The 16,363-nt window shown below is 36.9% G+C and overlaps 1 protein-coding gene across 3 annotated transcripts in view; it reads left to right on the top strand.

Annotated features, from left to right (window-relative positions):
* The first annotated feature begins 238 nt into the window (after positions 1-238).
* The window catches only part of LOC134535847 (26S proteasome non-ATPase regulatory subunit 10-like), a 38,269-nt gene continuing 22,144 nt past the window's right edge, over positions 239-16,363 (top strand). Inside the window, exons 1-2 of one of the 3 annotated variants that reach the window (XM_063375179.1) lie at positions 14,912-15,003; positions 15,661-15,751. In XM_063375179.1, the coding sequence (XP_063231249.1) occupies positions 14,936-15,003; positions 15,661-15,751 (159 nt within the window). In that variant the 5' untranslated portion in view covers positions 14,912-14,935. Of the gene's footprint in view, positions 402-14,911; positions 15,004-15,660; positions 15,752-16,363 lie in introns of those variants that run through there. The other 2 variants (XM_063375180.1, XM_063375181.1) reach the window with 2 other exon arrangements.

The raw sequence follows: 16,363 nt of genomic DNA on the forward strand, positions 1-16,363 counted from the left end.
AATATTGTTCTGATATTTTTCTTGTTTACTGTTCTTATTTAAGCCAATATGTGTGTAGTTATTTTATATTATATTTTTGTTTTGGTGTGAGTATGAGTTTCTTTTATACAATAATACGCAATATCGATACTGTTTCCTCGGGCAGCCACTGCGCGCGGTGTGATCGGCGGCTACCTGACGTCATGATTGCCGGACGAGGGAATGGGGGTCTACTGCCGGCGGGGCTGGAAGGCACGTCGTGGGACGGCTCCGCGCGGACGCGCGGGGTCTCGCCGAGCGGGCGGGCCGAAGCCTGCGGAGATGGGGAGGCGGCCCGCCACTAGTTGTGCTGGCACATTGAGCACTACGTTTGTTCAGGACAAACGGGTGTGATTATACTACGGATCGCCGGCACCTGCAAGGTAAAAAGGCGACTGGTAGATTTGCATTTGGCCCCCGCCCGCAAGTGTTACACAATTGGGATTTGACTGAAATCCAGAATTTGGGAGACTTAAACATTCGTGCACGAACATATATTTGAATTCAAGACGTGTGTGGTACGTCCCGTTAAGATGCAAGGGATAGGCCTATGTTCTCCTCGTTATATGACTTTTATTTAAGAATCCGGAAACAAACAGTGTGATAGCTAAGCCCTGATGATAATGGTTTTTGCATTTACGTGAGTCGGCGTGTAGGAACGTACGTTTACGCAGTGGCTCGTCTCGCATGCACGGACGCTTTTGACCTTGTTGAATTTTGGTTTAGGACAGGAAATCAGCTGATCGTTTGTGATTCTCAGAAAAACGTATACGTTATAAAACTATATATTTTATTACGCAAAATAAGAAATTAATTAATAAGACGTATGTTTTCAATGATCATGTCAATAATTTTTGCTTCTGAAAGGACTTATGTATTTTATCTACGCTTGTAACTGGGTCTTTTGGTATAAGATTTTTGATAATAATTTATATTATTAGCTACGTCTATAATTTATATTCTCTGTAACGGTATTATTTTTTTTAATATTATATATTCTAACTATTTATCATTCGCTTCCATGTGAGCCGTACTGTTAATTATCCTATTTTGTACTCTGATGGAGTAAACTTTATCTAGTATATTTAATTAATTTTGTTTTACGTAGGTAGTTATCCAAGACTAGCCCTTAATGCCTTCACTTGCCTTTTATATTTACGCCCGGCTATCGGCGGGCCACTTGGAACAAAATATTTTGTTAGTTTAACCTAACTCGGTAAGTAACAAAAATAATTTGTTACACCTAACCAAAATATATATTTGAGTTGAAAAAAAATCATTTTTTGTTGGGTCAACAGAATCTTTCCTACTACAAAATATTTGTTTGAGTTAACAAAAAATATATTTATTTCGCCGTATATAAACAAATAATTTTGTTGAGGCAAACAAACCTTTCTCTCAGTGTGTACAAAAAAATATATAGGCCTATACGCAAATTTAGTTTTCAACTGCACTTCTGGATGCAACTAAGCAGTACCTGAGCATGCGCGTACCTGAAACTGTTTGAGCCACTCTTTACTTGTGACCTTGATCCGGCACTCTAAAATTCTTAAAGTTGATGCTATTAAAATGTTATAACTGGGACATTGTTTTATGGACATACTGAATCATACAATGTCCGACGATCAAAGGGATTGCAATAGGATTTTGGTAAACATGGTTCGACACATAAGTTCAACGGGTAAAATTTCTCGACACAGTTGTAATTTTTTTTGTTGGCAAGAAAAGAACGTCATGATGGCTATCAGTTGGGAGGACAGTCGTCCAATCCATAGAAACAGGAGGGAGACAATAGAAGTGTGTGACTTACAGGTGGAAACCAAGAATCCAAGTTTTTGCGCGACAAGTGACGTTATATGTCGGGTGGGTCCATAAACCACTAGCAAAAACTCGACAAAATGTTAAGTTTATAATGTCAATTTAATTAATTGACGACTTATTGCTCAGTAACAGAGATTTAATCTGTTCAAAAAAACACACTTAATGCTGTTTTGTAATATAAAAAAACATATTCTGTACAAATAAGTAGCAGACGCAGTAATTCTGATATGCCACACCACGAAATATGAGGCTGTCAAAACAAATTGAGTTAACTTTCACTGGGTAGTGTTTGCCTGCATTTTACTTCTCACATCAATGAAAGCCCGCTAGACAGTAACTTCAGTAATGCATTACCGCCACAGCTTTCATTGATGTGAGAAGTAAAATGCAGGCAAACACCACCCAGTGAAAGTTAACTCAATTTGTTTTGACAGCGTCATATTTCGTGGTGTGGCATATCAGAATTACTGCGTCTCCTACGGGTCGTTACGACAACGCCGAAATACCACAATGCCGAAATACCATAACGCCGAATGTCAAAATTTACCACAACGCCGACAGCTAGAAAACTGCTGTGTACCACAACGCCGAAATAACAACTGAATGAATTTGTGTGTGTTTCTTAAATGTACCTTAAAGCCGAAATACCACAATCAAACCTAACCTAACCTAGCCTAACCTAACCTAGCCTAATCTAGCCTAGTCTAACCTAACCTAGTCAAACCTAACCTAACCTTTGTGGCAGTCCTGCAATGACATTTTTCGGCGTTAGTATATTTCGGCGTTGTGGTACACAGCAGTTTTCTATCTGTCGGCGTTGTGGTCAATTTGGCATTTCGGCGTTGTGGCGCGTGCCCGGTGTCTCGGTCTCGGCAGGTCAGAGCGTGTCCAGACCTGCTCGAATATGTTCTCGTGCGCCAGGGCGGGCGGGGCTCGGTCGCTGCGGTGCATGCGGATGTCGCAGGGCCAGTCCTGGGGCAGGTCCTCCCGCGTCCTGCGCGCGGTCGAGTGTCCTGCCGCGGCGAAGAAGGACAGCCTCTTGTACTCCTCCTCCGGTATCGTGATCTCCTGCAACACGCCGGCGCGTCGCCAGGCCCCGATGTAGCTTGGCTTCTGGGTTGTGTAGCCGCGTCCTTGGCGGAGAATTCACCCGACGTTTCGGTCTATATTGCTGATCAACGGCGGCTTCAGGATGACTTTTCGGGAGGGGCTATCGCACAAAGAAAGGCCGTAGTTGCAAAAAAAAAAAAATGAAATTGGCCTTGGAATATTATTTACAAATTACAGGTTTCAAATACAGAACCTCAGTAGCTCCATGCAACTTTTGATGAGATAAAAGTTTAACAAATGAAATTAAATATTTAAGTGAACATAAATATACACTGACCAGTAAAATTGGTCTCGGGAGGGGCTATCGCCCCCCACCGCCCCCCTTCTGGAGCCGCGCTTGATTGCTGTCGCCATCATCAGGGAGCAGTTGCCTAGCTCTCGGTTGGAGCGACTTCGCGAATGCGACGTGATTTCAAAAGGAACGGAAGTGTGTAACAACCCACGGTGCCACCACCTTTTGCGGATGGCACGAACCAAAGTCCACAAACAGAAATTTTTCAGTATTAACTGTTTAGTGAATTTTTAACCAGGTTGGCAGTATTTTACCTGTCACAAAAAAAAATCAGTATCAAAGACGGCACAAGTATTTTTTACGCTTTTTATTATATAGTCTGAAATTCGGGTCGGCTAATGAACAACACGAGAAAACATACAATTACTCGTTGCTGAGGTCAGATGTTACACATCACTGGCGAGTGGTAAAATACTCGCGCACAGGTTTTTTTTGACACACGCCGTTGATGGTTACACTGTATGTCATAAGAAACCTCCAAAAATTGACCAAAAAAAATTATGAAAACCTTAACACAAAGTTAACAAGCTAAAATCAGCTGATGTAAAGGAAATTAAAAAAAAAAAAAACACCGAGAGCACAGAAATTTACGTAGAAGTAATTAGTCAGAATATAATCATAGCACAGACGAGCACAGCAGGCAAACAACGACGATATGGTTGCAAAATGAACGGAAATCAAAAACACACACAAAAAAATCCTTGAACAACACAGCGACAGACAAACCCAACGATCCTACTTAACAAGGCAACTTTACTCTAAATACAGAGGTGCCCACCCCCCAAACACTATGACTCACCCCCCCCCCCCTAACCTAATAATGCGGCCCCCCCCCCGAAATTTTTTATGCTATTTCTCAATGATTTACTCAATTATTTTATAATATTATACTTTTTTAGTATTATATTTTATCACATTTTGCATTAATTAAAACTGATTTTCTAATAATAATTTTGGTCATAACAGGTAATATTTCCATCCTGAACCGACAGGTGCCAAACTGCTTTTGTTGAGGAAAGTGCGGGGTTGCTAATTTGATTTACAAGATCCCTTTCAATTATCAAAGCACCAGAAACGTATTTTCACATTGGAAGCTATAATTATGTAAATAATATATACATTATTCTCGTCTTTTAACAACCCCCCCCCCCCCCCCTGAAATTTTAATGACGCAGTCTGCGTCGTTACCTCCCCTTGTGGGCACCCCTGCTAAATAATCTTGCTGTGTTCGTCTGTGCTGTCGTCGTTTTGGTGTTCAGAATATCTGTTTTTGTTACATAGCTGGGTTCGTCAGTACTTGTCTGGTTTTTTCTTGTGATGTCAACCTTATCTGTTTAGTTTTATCCCTGGGTTCGACTTTTTGTTGCTCTGCTGTCCAACAGTTTTTTTGTCTATTTTCTGTTCTTGTTGCAACCATGTCGTCGTTATTAGCCATCTGTGTATGTCTGTGCTAAAATGTTTTTCTGACTAATTCCTTTCGTGGAATTTACTTTGCTGTCAATGTTTTATTTTTTTATGTCAGCGGGTTTCGATTTGCTTTCTGTATTTTTCATATTCTTATTTTTGTCCGATATTGAGGTATTTAATGACATACAGTGAAACCAGCAATATCGTATGTGCAAAAAAATCATTTAAATAATTTTTTTCCCATTGCTAGAACCATTCAAAGAATGAGTCTCAGACGAAACACTCTCAAATATACATACAGCGAAAAGACTTAATTTTGGGCATTGAATCATTCAACGCTATATAATATTTCCTCACCAACCGAACCACATGCGTTCATATATTTCCCGAATATATACAGACTGTTGAAATTCGCCGCCAGGTCGTGCTGATGTGCTGATAGCGTTTTCAGTTCACTCAGAGTTTACCTTCACTGTCTGTTGTCATTTGAGTGCAGTGTTTCGAGTTTTGTAGTATGTTAAATTTCACATTTTTCACGTTTTCAAATATGGCATTTTCACTAAAAAGGAAGATTGACGTTCGATAATCTGGCAAGAACACTGATCCTGCTCGACTATGGCCTTGAACATGCCGAACTTAATATATTAGTAACTGCTCCATATCAGACATGTAGTGAAAGCAGTCAGTAACACCACCTTAGCGAAATTTCCAGTCACTATAATTGACAGATTCAAGTCACTGATTAAGATTTAGAGTGTACACACAGATGTAATTTAGCGTGTTCACACATATGAGATTTAGAGGTTACACAAATATAATATTTAGCATTTACACAAAGATAAGATTTAGAGTGTACACACATATAAGGTTTAGCATGTACACACAGATAATATTATTACTATATTATGCATGTATTATACATATAAACCTTCCTCTTGAATCACTCTATCTATTAAAAAACCGCATCAAAATCCGTTGCGTAGTTTTAAAGATCTAAGCATGCATAGGAACAGACAGACAGAGGGAAGCGACTTTATTTTATACTATGTAGTGATTATGCAAACCTTAATATAAACCAACAAAGGTTAGCTGAAAACTAAATTATTAGATTTTTTTAACAGTGGACCAGTTTTATTGCAAAATAATTAGTGCTGAAGGCTGCATCAAAAAGCAATGATATAAAATAAAAATACTCTTTTTGTTCTAACCAAATGCGATTTAAAAAATTAAATACAAGTATATTAAAATATTTACCTTGGAATGTTTCTCAAGCTTTTCCCACATTTTCACCATGAAACTGTCAGTCTGAATAGGGGTGTACCAAAATGCCATTTTTGAAACGTTCTGAAAAATAATTAATTGAAATCACGTTAAACCAAAATACTTTAAGAATGCGCGTTACTACAGCTACGAAATTTAAGTGTTAATAATAATTGGTTTTTAATTACGTATATAGTTTTACCTTGACTCATGGTTTCTATGCCAACGTACATATTTATTTAAATTTATTCTTTAGAAAACTAACTTTATTTATTTTTTGTTACATTAATGGCTCATTCGTTGTGAGCCTACACTATAAAACAGTTTGAAATATTCTGGAATTTAAGCAAACAATTAACATGTAACTAAAGTGTATTTGGTTGAAATGCATACAAATAAATATATGTACTTACATGAATAAATTTGTTTATTAAAATGTAGTAATATTGTTATATATACGAGAAGAATTAGTATAGGAACTACATAATAATTGTATATTTATTGGGTTTGAAATAAATATGATACAGCCACAAATTTTTGAATTTGGTTTAATGTTTATTATAGAATATTTATTTTTGATTCAGTAGGGATTTGGTTGATAGCGTGGTCCCGTATTTACTACATTATATGCACAGTAAATTGACGCTAATTCTCAGTCCTGTTAAGTATTTTCTAATGACATTATAAGCCTCACCTCTCCAACTATCTGGCACGTGACTTGTGTTCACATGTGTTATAAGAACGAGTTCATTGAGTATTTATTTTATTTTCCAGGGGTATGGTGAAAATTTTATTTTTTTTTCTTCGAATAAATCCATGTTTTAAGATTCCTTGGTTATGGTTGTGTATGGTTATAGTATGTGTTTCGCGAAGCCTAAGATGTACATCAAGTTCTGTCCCTGCCCGAAAACGCCCGAATATTCACCTTAGGCCAACCTCGGGTTTATTTATACCTATATATTTCTATTTCTCTGTTTATTTTTATGTAGCTATACTAACCTAACTAACCGTCCACAGTGTTCTAAAGTGTTTTAATGTAGCTAACCTATCCAACCACTTTTAATATTTGAATTCATTTTTCCTGCGCAAAAATAAAACAAATCCCGAGGTTGGCCGAAGGTGAATATTCGGGTGTGTTCGGGCAGGGACAGAGCTTGATGTACATCTTAGGCTTCCCTATGTGTTTCGCATGGCAAGTATGGCTGCAATAGTTCACATCGCACAATCCTCGGCGGAAGAAGCTATTCCGACTAGAGAGCCTGCCTAGACCAGGGGTTTATTCTAAGTTTCTCGGAAAAGAGTTCCCGATCGTGATGCCACGATTATCAGAAGCTTTCTACAATATGGTATTCTAAGTTACTTTCATCTACTCGGAACCTTTCGATTCTCGGAAGCCAACGATCGGTATGTTTCGAGTATAAAATTGCTGTCGAAAAGCCTTTGCTGATCGGGAATTAGCAGCCAGTTGAAATCATGGTGGATGCACGATTTATGTATACACAAATAGTTAAACATGGTCGAAAATAGTACATTTTTGGGCGTGATCTATATTTACGATATTTTACGTAGGTGTCAATTGTGTTTAATATTTTGTAAAAGGAAATTTTTTCCCATTAGCATTGAATATGTATGTTTTTGGAGCGCTATTCAAGTAGTTGACCTAACAGTCACGAGAGGGCAGCAGGGCTTGCGGGAGTGCGAGGCAGTAGCGCGCGCTGCGGCGAGTAGGACTACTACAACACTTAATCGGAATTAAGTTTCGCGTCCATTACCGTTTCCCGAGTGGTAACAGTAATTACTGAAGATATTTATACATTTATTATGTATAAAATATTGATCCATAATACATGTACAAATATCTTCAGTAATTACTGTTACCACTCAGGAAACGGTAATGGACGCGAAACTTAATTCCCATAAAGTGTTGTATACCACGTTGATTAAATAATTATTACATTTGTTTTAACATTTTATCAAATTTATCGCATAAATTGGTATTGTTCAAATGAAAATAATATATATATACTTAAAAGAAAATAAACGAGTTTTCGTTGGCATGTTGAACCACATGTTTATCCAACAACAACATAATTAATGGCGTCGGCGTTGAATTAAGCAATATTAGGTTTAATAAAAAATTTCTAAGGAAATTTTGTTTCAATCATGTTGAAATAGTAATCTCGTTAAATAATATCAATGATTTCATTAACTACTTAATAAAGCACTGTTATGAAACATTCCTGATTCGACTACGTGTTGTGTTAACTACTGCTAGAACAAGAGAAGAGATAATAATAATTAACTTTACTTTAAGTTTCCGCTTGACGAAACAATAACTCAGCGCGTGTATTTTGTTGCAGTCGTGAAATTCGATGAAAATTTTCTCCGCAAGAATTCGGGGTGCTCCTCTATAAAATAAAGCAACATTTTAATTTGCCTCTCACTCACACGAGATCGCCCAGCAGCCATTATTTCAACAATACAATGACCGACCACGTGCAAACAACTCTAAACATTTCACACAAAATATTCCGTAAAAATAATTTAAGAAATTAACATGTCTTCGCTTGCTCGAAAACTTTTAAAATTACTTAAGATTTTTATAAATACTTTTATCAACATTAAAACATCTGGAAAGTATACTGTCTTATAAACTCTGTGTTTTTATTTATACATTTGTTAGAAATATGAAGTGTTTTTTGTTGCTATGTTGCAGTTTTAAAATCTCATCTTCGCTGCCAGAAAAATTGTAGAGGGGGAAATCGTAACCCGAACTTTGCCGAGATAGTTAGGCCTCGAAACGATACCGCGCTTAGAATAGCAATTTCAGTACCTTTCGATTACGATCGTTCGGAACCGTGTGTTGCCGATCGGCCAAAGAGCTATATGTCGGAATCGATATCGAAATGTTCCGATAGAAAACGCTGGAAACTTAGAATACACCCCCAGACGTGTCACTCCCCGCTCCTAGACTGCGTTCTCTTGCACTCCTCGTGTTGGAAGTTAGTGCGTATTGTCTTTTGTTAGTTGTCAAGTTGTGCGAGACAACTGGTTATCTCCGGACTAACTCGTTACCAGCGCCGCAGCTACCCACGAGTGTAGTCTATGCGCATTTCTTCTTGCTCAAACAGTATTATTAAAAATAGGCGGAAGTTTCGTAAATTACTTTGCTTCTAATATTTTGTATTTTTGCACAGGATTTCAAATAAATAAATAAGTTACCCATTTTTAATCTCTACTAATAATAAAACTGTTCAAGAAAAAAAAGTATGTAGATAGGATGAAATGAAAAATAAACTATTGGAAATTGCTATTTATATTTTCGAGAACTTAAAAATATAGCTTTTTAAAATTTTTTATCTGTTTGTCTGCTTGCCTGTCAGTTTGTCTGTTTTTCTTTTTGTTTGAGCATCAATAGAAAACTACTTGACGGATTTTCATTAGACTTGCCATCCTGCCACGTGACCCAACCCCCTTCCCCTCTCTCCGTTGCTCAACCGTATATCGGCCAATCAGCGCACAGCCTACTGACAACACTCAATGGAACCATTCCTGACTATATTCCATGTTGACAGCAAACAATGTGGTGAAAAACTGTACTGAAATCCAATTTGGACTACATAATATTAATATTAATGTGAAAATTAAAATAAAGAAATTTGCCTAAGCTAGCAGCTCGGATAAGCTATTTGTGAAATTACTGGGGGAGCGCAGACTACAAGTAGCTATTATATATACGTATATTTCGCGCCAGCCTTTTTAAAATAAGTTGATATAACTTAAGTCATTGGTGCATTGTAATCGTGATTTGTAATTTATTTGAACATCAGTTACCACGACACATAAAACAAATTTGTAACCCATACTTTTAAAATAAACACACAATGGTATATCTAGTGGCTAATTGCAAAAGTAGGATTTCGGTCACAAATAAATTTTTACGTTAAAGTTTCCCATCCCTGTAAATTAACAAATGAACGAAATATTATCGATTAAGGAAATAATAATAATTATTAAGGAAATTAATAGGTCCATAAATAGTTAATTTTATATGTACGAATTTCAAAGGGATTAGCTATCCGGCATTAAAAAAAACCTCAAGTTTAAAAAACGACATTATATTCTCAGTTAAAGAACATATTTATTAATACTTACATTTTACAAACAAATTTCAAGAATTAATTATAATCACAAAATTTGTATAAACAAAACACTTAAAATGCCACATTTATAAAAGTATCGAATTGTTATAGATAAATATTTTACAACGTATTTATTTGTAACGTATTAAATCAGCCCCATGGCAAAGAATCACGCTTTTCAAGACTACTGTTAGCGGGATGAACGGTAAACAGCTCTGTCCTCGAGCGCCACGGAAATGTCTGCGCTCGCTGAATCGCTGCAGCACGGTAGCCAACCGCAGGCCGCACCGCGCGCTTCTCCCTGCTTCCTGTTACACATTTCCGTTGCATCCACGAATATTACTCCCCCCTGAATGCCGCACACCGGAGCTAAGAAATAATCCGCGAGTGCGCAGTGTCTGCTTCGGGCTTGGTTGTTACGTCACTCGCCCGTCGCTGAACCAGCTGTGGGGACGATAACGTCAGTCCCCGTATACTTCCCTATGACCATTGAATATATGTCTTTATATATATATATTCCTTATGTGCGTGTGTATGTCACTGATCTCCTCCTAGACGGCTGGAGCGATTTTGATGAAATTTTTTGTGTAAGTTCACGGGGATTCGAGGATGGTTTAGATTCACAATTGGATATTTTATCTCGATTCTGAGTTAAGAAAAAACTAAAAAAAAAAAACACGCTTTAAAAGCAAAAAAAACTAAGCATTGTTGATAATTAGCCTCCATGGCAACGGGCTTTTGCATTGTTGTTGCCTTCTGCGTAAACATGGGAAAGGTTTTTGGTAACGGCAGTGGCGTGCCCAAGAGGAGGGGTATGTATAATGAGAAGATACAAAATTTCCAGCGTAGAAATACTTACCGCCATATCCATATCTCACAAAAAGTACATTTGGGCAGGACAATGTCTGTCGGGTCCGCTAGAAAGATATATAGAGATATATATGTAGAACGATATATAGAAATAGAGATATAAATAGAAAGATAGAGAGAGTTATAGAGATATACATAGAGAGATAGAAAATTAGAGTGATAAACAGAGATGCTTAGTATACGTTTAAAAAATTGATTGAGGCATTGCAACGCATGCCGGGCATTATCTAGTCTTATATATAAAATTCTCGTGTCACAGTGTTAGTTATCATACTCCTCCGAAACGGCTTGACCGATTTTTATCAAATTTCGTATGCATATTCAGTAGGTCTGAGAATCGGCTAGTGTCTATTTTTCTTACCCCTAAGTAATAAGGGTTGTCCACCCCTAACTTTTTTTTTTAATTTTTGGACAAAATTTTTTATTTTATTTTTTTATAATGTGGCATTAAAAAATACATACAATCCTAAATTTTCACCCTTCTATCACCAACCCCTAATTTTTAATAGAATTTTATATTTTTCAACCCCGGTCGATAGCTGATCAATTAACACTTGATCAACCTTCCCCGCCTACAGCGAGCTCATTACCTGGATTAACACATAGACCACATATTAATATGAAATTCCATACCTAAGGGAGTGAAAAAGTGATAATTTCATTTTATAACAACAAATCATAGGTCATAGACATACAAATAGTGAGTGAGTGTCATTTCTTTATGTATGCCACACGATCATACACATAGTAAGGTCTGGCAAATTCATATTTTTCTCCTTTGGTGAGACCAGCCCTCTTAGTGGTGCTCGCAGCGGAGTCCCGCGGCGGAGGACCACGAGGGGTGCTGCGGCGAGAGTTGCGCCAGAGGTGTGGCCCAGCGAGGCGTGTGGATTGTACAAACGAGTGGCTGGGGAATTGACATTTCTTTAAGTGTAATTAATTATTTGCCAATTTAGAAGATTATTTGTAAGTGACAAGTAGTGGTAATAAATAAAACTCTGTGTGTGAAATAAAATCTATTAATTGGGCTATCCTTTACGAACCCGCGGTAAATCGTAACAATACGTATATCTGTTGTAGGTTCAACAATTTTTATGTATCTCCTTATACTTTTTTACACTTGCGAGAAGAGAATTATTTAAAATTTAAAAAGTATTAAGAATTTTATTGGTTAATATTCACACCATATATTCCGAAATCCACATGCTTATCCTGTAATTTTTTTGTGAAATCATAATTACTTTTTTTTTAATTTCCGGAGTGGAATTTATTCAATGTTTTGGTCTTGTATTTTAAGGTAGCGAAATATCATACAAGCAAAAATGGTGTATCGCGTTCCGTTCTGATATTCCGAATTATGATGGAACAATTAAAGAACAGGCGAACGGACAGAAAATTATAATGTAATATATTTATTACTAGCTAAAGTACCCGGCGTGGCCCGGGCCAAACATATCATAGTATAAGGAACATCAATACCGAGTTTCCAAGTCTGTAGGACATTCACTTGAAAAACGGGAAACAATTTTATTTTTAAATCCCCATTGATTATACAATCTCGGTGAATCAAGGATACGCATCAGCAAAACTGGGACACCAATCTTCAGATTCATTTTGTGAGAAGGCAGGTAATCCCTAGGCAAGACGTGACGGACGCACCAAACGATAGCGCGTTACAAATTCAAGGCAACGTCATCTACTGACGGAGTTCTAAACTGAACTGTTATTCGCGCCTTTAGTTTGCTAGCAGCCGCGAGCTTCACTAAGCGGACGGGTTTCGCCAAGGAGAAGGATAGGAAGTTATCATATCTTACTATATGATCGAGTGGCGGACATATAGAAATGACACAAACGCACTGTGTGTCTATGACCTGCCTCCTATGAGTTTCTACTAAAAAACTGAGTTAACCATTTTTTCACTTCCTTAGGAATTTCATAATTATACGTTGTCTATGCCACTCTTCGACCAAATAACTATCTATATGCAAAAAATCATGTCGATCCGTTGCTGCGTGAAAGGACAAACAGACAAACACACTTTCGCATTTATAATATTTGTATGTATTCTGTGTGCTGCTGATGCTTTTAACGTTTGACGTCTGATGATTCTGGCCTGATGTGTGTGTGTTTGTGTACTCATATTCTTTGTCCGTTCTTGAGGTTTTTCTATGACAGACAGTATAAACCAACACAGGCGAGAGTATCCATTATCAAGCTTAACTTCAATCCTCTCCAATTCAAGAATCATTTTCCAAATAATATCAAAAGCGGTTTTCCAACAGTTCTAACACAAAGAGCTGCTTTTTACGGACTTTTAATCCAAAATATTTTTTTATTCATAAAATACCAATTGAATGTAATATAAATAAATGTTTGTTATTCAAGTTTTTTATAACATCAACAGTTGGCATCACGATGGACTAACACACTGTGATAACGCTACGACCCAAAATGACCCAAACTGTTGCTAAAGTCCATCGCAATTAAAAGTGTGTCACCAGGGTTATCATGAAACATTGGAAATGTTATTTCAAGTAACTTATCTAAAATACGCCTTGAGATCACTCATCTCCACACTACTTAGTATTGTGCGAGACTATATTTTTACAACAGATAAAGGACACTAAATCCAGAGTGCAAGTCTAGTTGTGGTTTCATTAAGGACGTCGCAACAAATCATTCAGCCTACCTCACAACCCCAGGGGGGCATTTCAACTGATTGGCTTAACCAATTAAAAAAAAAACTGATGTGTATTATTTTTCTGACTTGTCCTGTTCCACATAGTGTACCTATATCAATTCGCGCGTCCTATTCTTACTAAAAATAAGGATGGCATGCAGGCACTAAAAAAAGTTAACTTTTTTCTCTCCAGAGTACATGAAAGTGGCACAATGGATATTGATATGGTAATTTTTCTAACACTTAAAATATTTTACAAACTAGTTCCTAATCAGCAGTAAAAACATACTTACATTTTATAGATATATAGCAATGATGCCCGTCATCGCAAGGGCAGATAAAGATTTTTTTTTACAGAGATACTTACAGGGATCAATGTAAAAATTATTTATAAACAAAATTCAAGTGATAACTAATTTTTTTTTCGTGTGTGCCATTCAAATTATAAGTTATTTCGCAATAACGGTTGCAATATGAGATCAAAAGGTATTAGAAATATATTGCATTATAATAATAAACTATGTAAACTTGTAATATAATTTTACATAAGATTCATTAAGCGTATGACGTAGCAAATTTCAAACGCACTCGTAACGTTCCGACTCGCTCTCCAGTCATGGCAGGGCTGTTGTATTTTAACGGTTAGATCCACGTAAAGCCAACAAAGTAGTGAAATTTGACGATCTCTCCAATTTTAACTTCAAACATTGATAGGTATATCTTAAGCAAACGTAACTTTATTTGAAAATGAAACATACTTTTGAGCATCTGAATTAATTTAGGCTTACTATATACTATCGAGAACTAAGTTCATTATTTATTGAATTAATGTTTTAAAACTAAACTAACTGAACCTTAATATCTGTACTCAAAATATTAATAAATTAAATAAAAGGCTAAAAAAAAAAAAAAAAAATGAACCGAAATAAGAATAAATCAAATTTCGAGTGTAACATAACATTTCTCTCCCGTTAATCGAGTTGGAGAGTGAGAGAGATTCAAAGAGAGACAGAGTGAGAGAGTGATAGATATTGCGAAAGTAAGAGAGTGTCAGAGAGTGAGTGAGAGAGACTGACAGAGATACAGTGAGAGAATGAGACAGAAAGTGACAGAGACAGAGAGTGAAAGAGTGAGTGAGATGGAAAGAGACAGTGATAGTTAATTATTGAGAGATTGAGAGTAGGTAAGAGATGATGAGTGAATGAGTGAGTGAGAGAGAGAGAGAGCAGTTACACAGCCTGTGGTCGCGAAGAGCGCTGTCCGAAGTCCCTCCCCTGTGTTGTCTCCCCGCCGCGAATGTTGCGAAACAGCCGCGGTGCAGCGCGCTGAAGACACATGACCCAGTGCGCCAGCGCTGTCCTACCCGCTCAGAGGCTAGGCTGCGAAGCTGTCTGTCTCGCGAGGTAAGAGCGTGGCTTGAGCTGTGTCCGCACTACAGACTGGAGCTTGGGGGAATGTCAAACTGCATGGCGGACGTCTGGCCGACTTCGCAATGCCGCGTAACACAGCGTAACAGGACAATGTGCATAACGGGACACTTTTTCGTGCGTGCAGCCGACTGATGGAAGTATTTGCTCGCAAATTGAAGTGTTTTAACGGACCGAAGTTTTTGTCGGTGCATTAGCGTTTTTATATTCACTAATATATCGCCAGCGGCGTCAAGTACTTGTCGTGTTTTTGTTGCCAGATACCGAGTATACTTCTTTATCAATTTTTTTACTCGTCAAATCGTGCGATTTTTTGACGCGATAACGTCTTATAAATCGATGAACGCCAGCTGCACGCACGAAAAATTGTCACGTTCCGCTTGAGCCGAGCGTGCGATAAAATCTTCTACAATATCAAACAGCTTAAGGTGGTCTTTTTGACTAATTGTTCGTGATTATATTTAAACAAATTATTTAAATTAAATTTTGCAAAAACTGTAAATAATATTTGAAGATTAAAGAGTATGCAATTTTTCATCAATGTTTTCTTATGACGTTATCACGTAAAATTATCGTCCGTAAACCGACTTTACAGACAAACCCCCCTTTTTCGATTATAATGTATGTTTACAGGAACCGCGCACTCACCATGGCCACATCCTGTTCTCTCTCTCTCACCATGCTGCTCATGATTCTCGTCGCGGTGCGCTCATGTGGCGCACAGGTAATTAGATATGTTGAACAACAGTCTAAAATAATTTTAAGGGAGAAGTGACGTTTGCATTCACATCGGTCCCTTAACCGTTCCTGATTGGTCGAATACGGGCGAGTTTTATCATTCACTCATTTGTGACTGTACAAATTATAAACAACGAAAAATCATTGTAATTTTATTATATGCTTGACTCAAAATTAATGAATTCTCTATTAATTTAAAATATTTAATTTTTTTGTGTTTTGAGGTATTTAAAATATTTGTGTTAAGAATGAATAATGTTTTTACACTTCTTACTGGACTAATTTCATTATATATTTAACCACATAATTTAACGAAACGTTTAAAATATGATTTAAAAAATAATACAAAAAATTGTGTTAGTACACAGTTTTTAAATTTTTAAAATATTTTTTCTGAACGTTAAAATTCTTATGTTATTTGTTCTATTTCCTCTTATATAATGAAAAACAATTCTTAAAAGTTTTAACATCTCTTAGAATTTCATAGTAAGTCACTAATTACATTTTGATTTCTGAGTTGAGTTAAATTCATTAAAATATTATTTATGGTAGTCTTGAATTACATAAAACATTAGAACCAATAAAATAAATGTGCGAA

This window comes from Bacillus rossius, chromosome 10, assembly GCF_032445375.1.
Source record: "Bacillus rossius redtenbacheri isolate Brsri chromosome 10, Brsri_v3, whole genome shotgun sequence".
In the NCBI taxonomy this organism is placed as follows: domain Eukaryota; kingdom Metazoa; phylum Arthropoda; class Insecta; order Phasmatodea; family Bacillidae; genus Bacillus; species Bacillus rossius.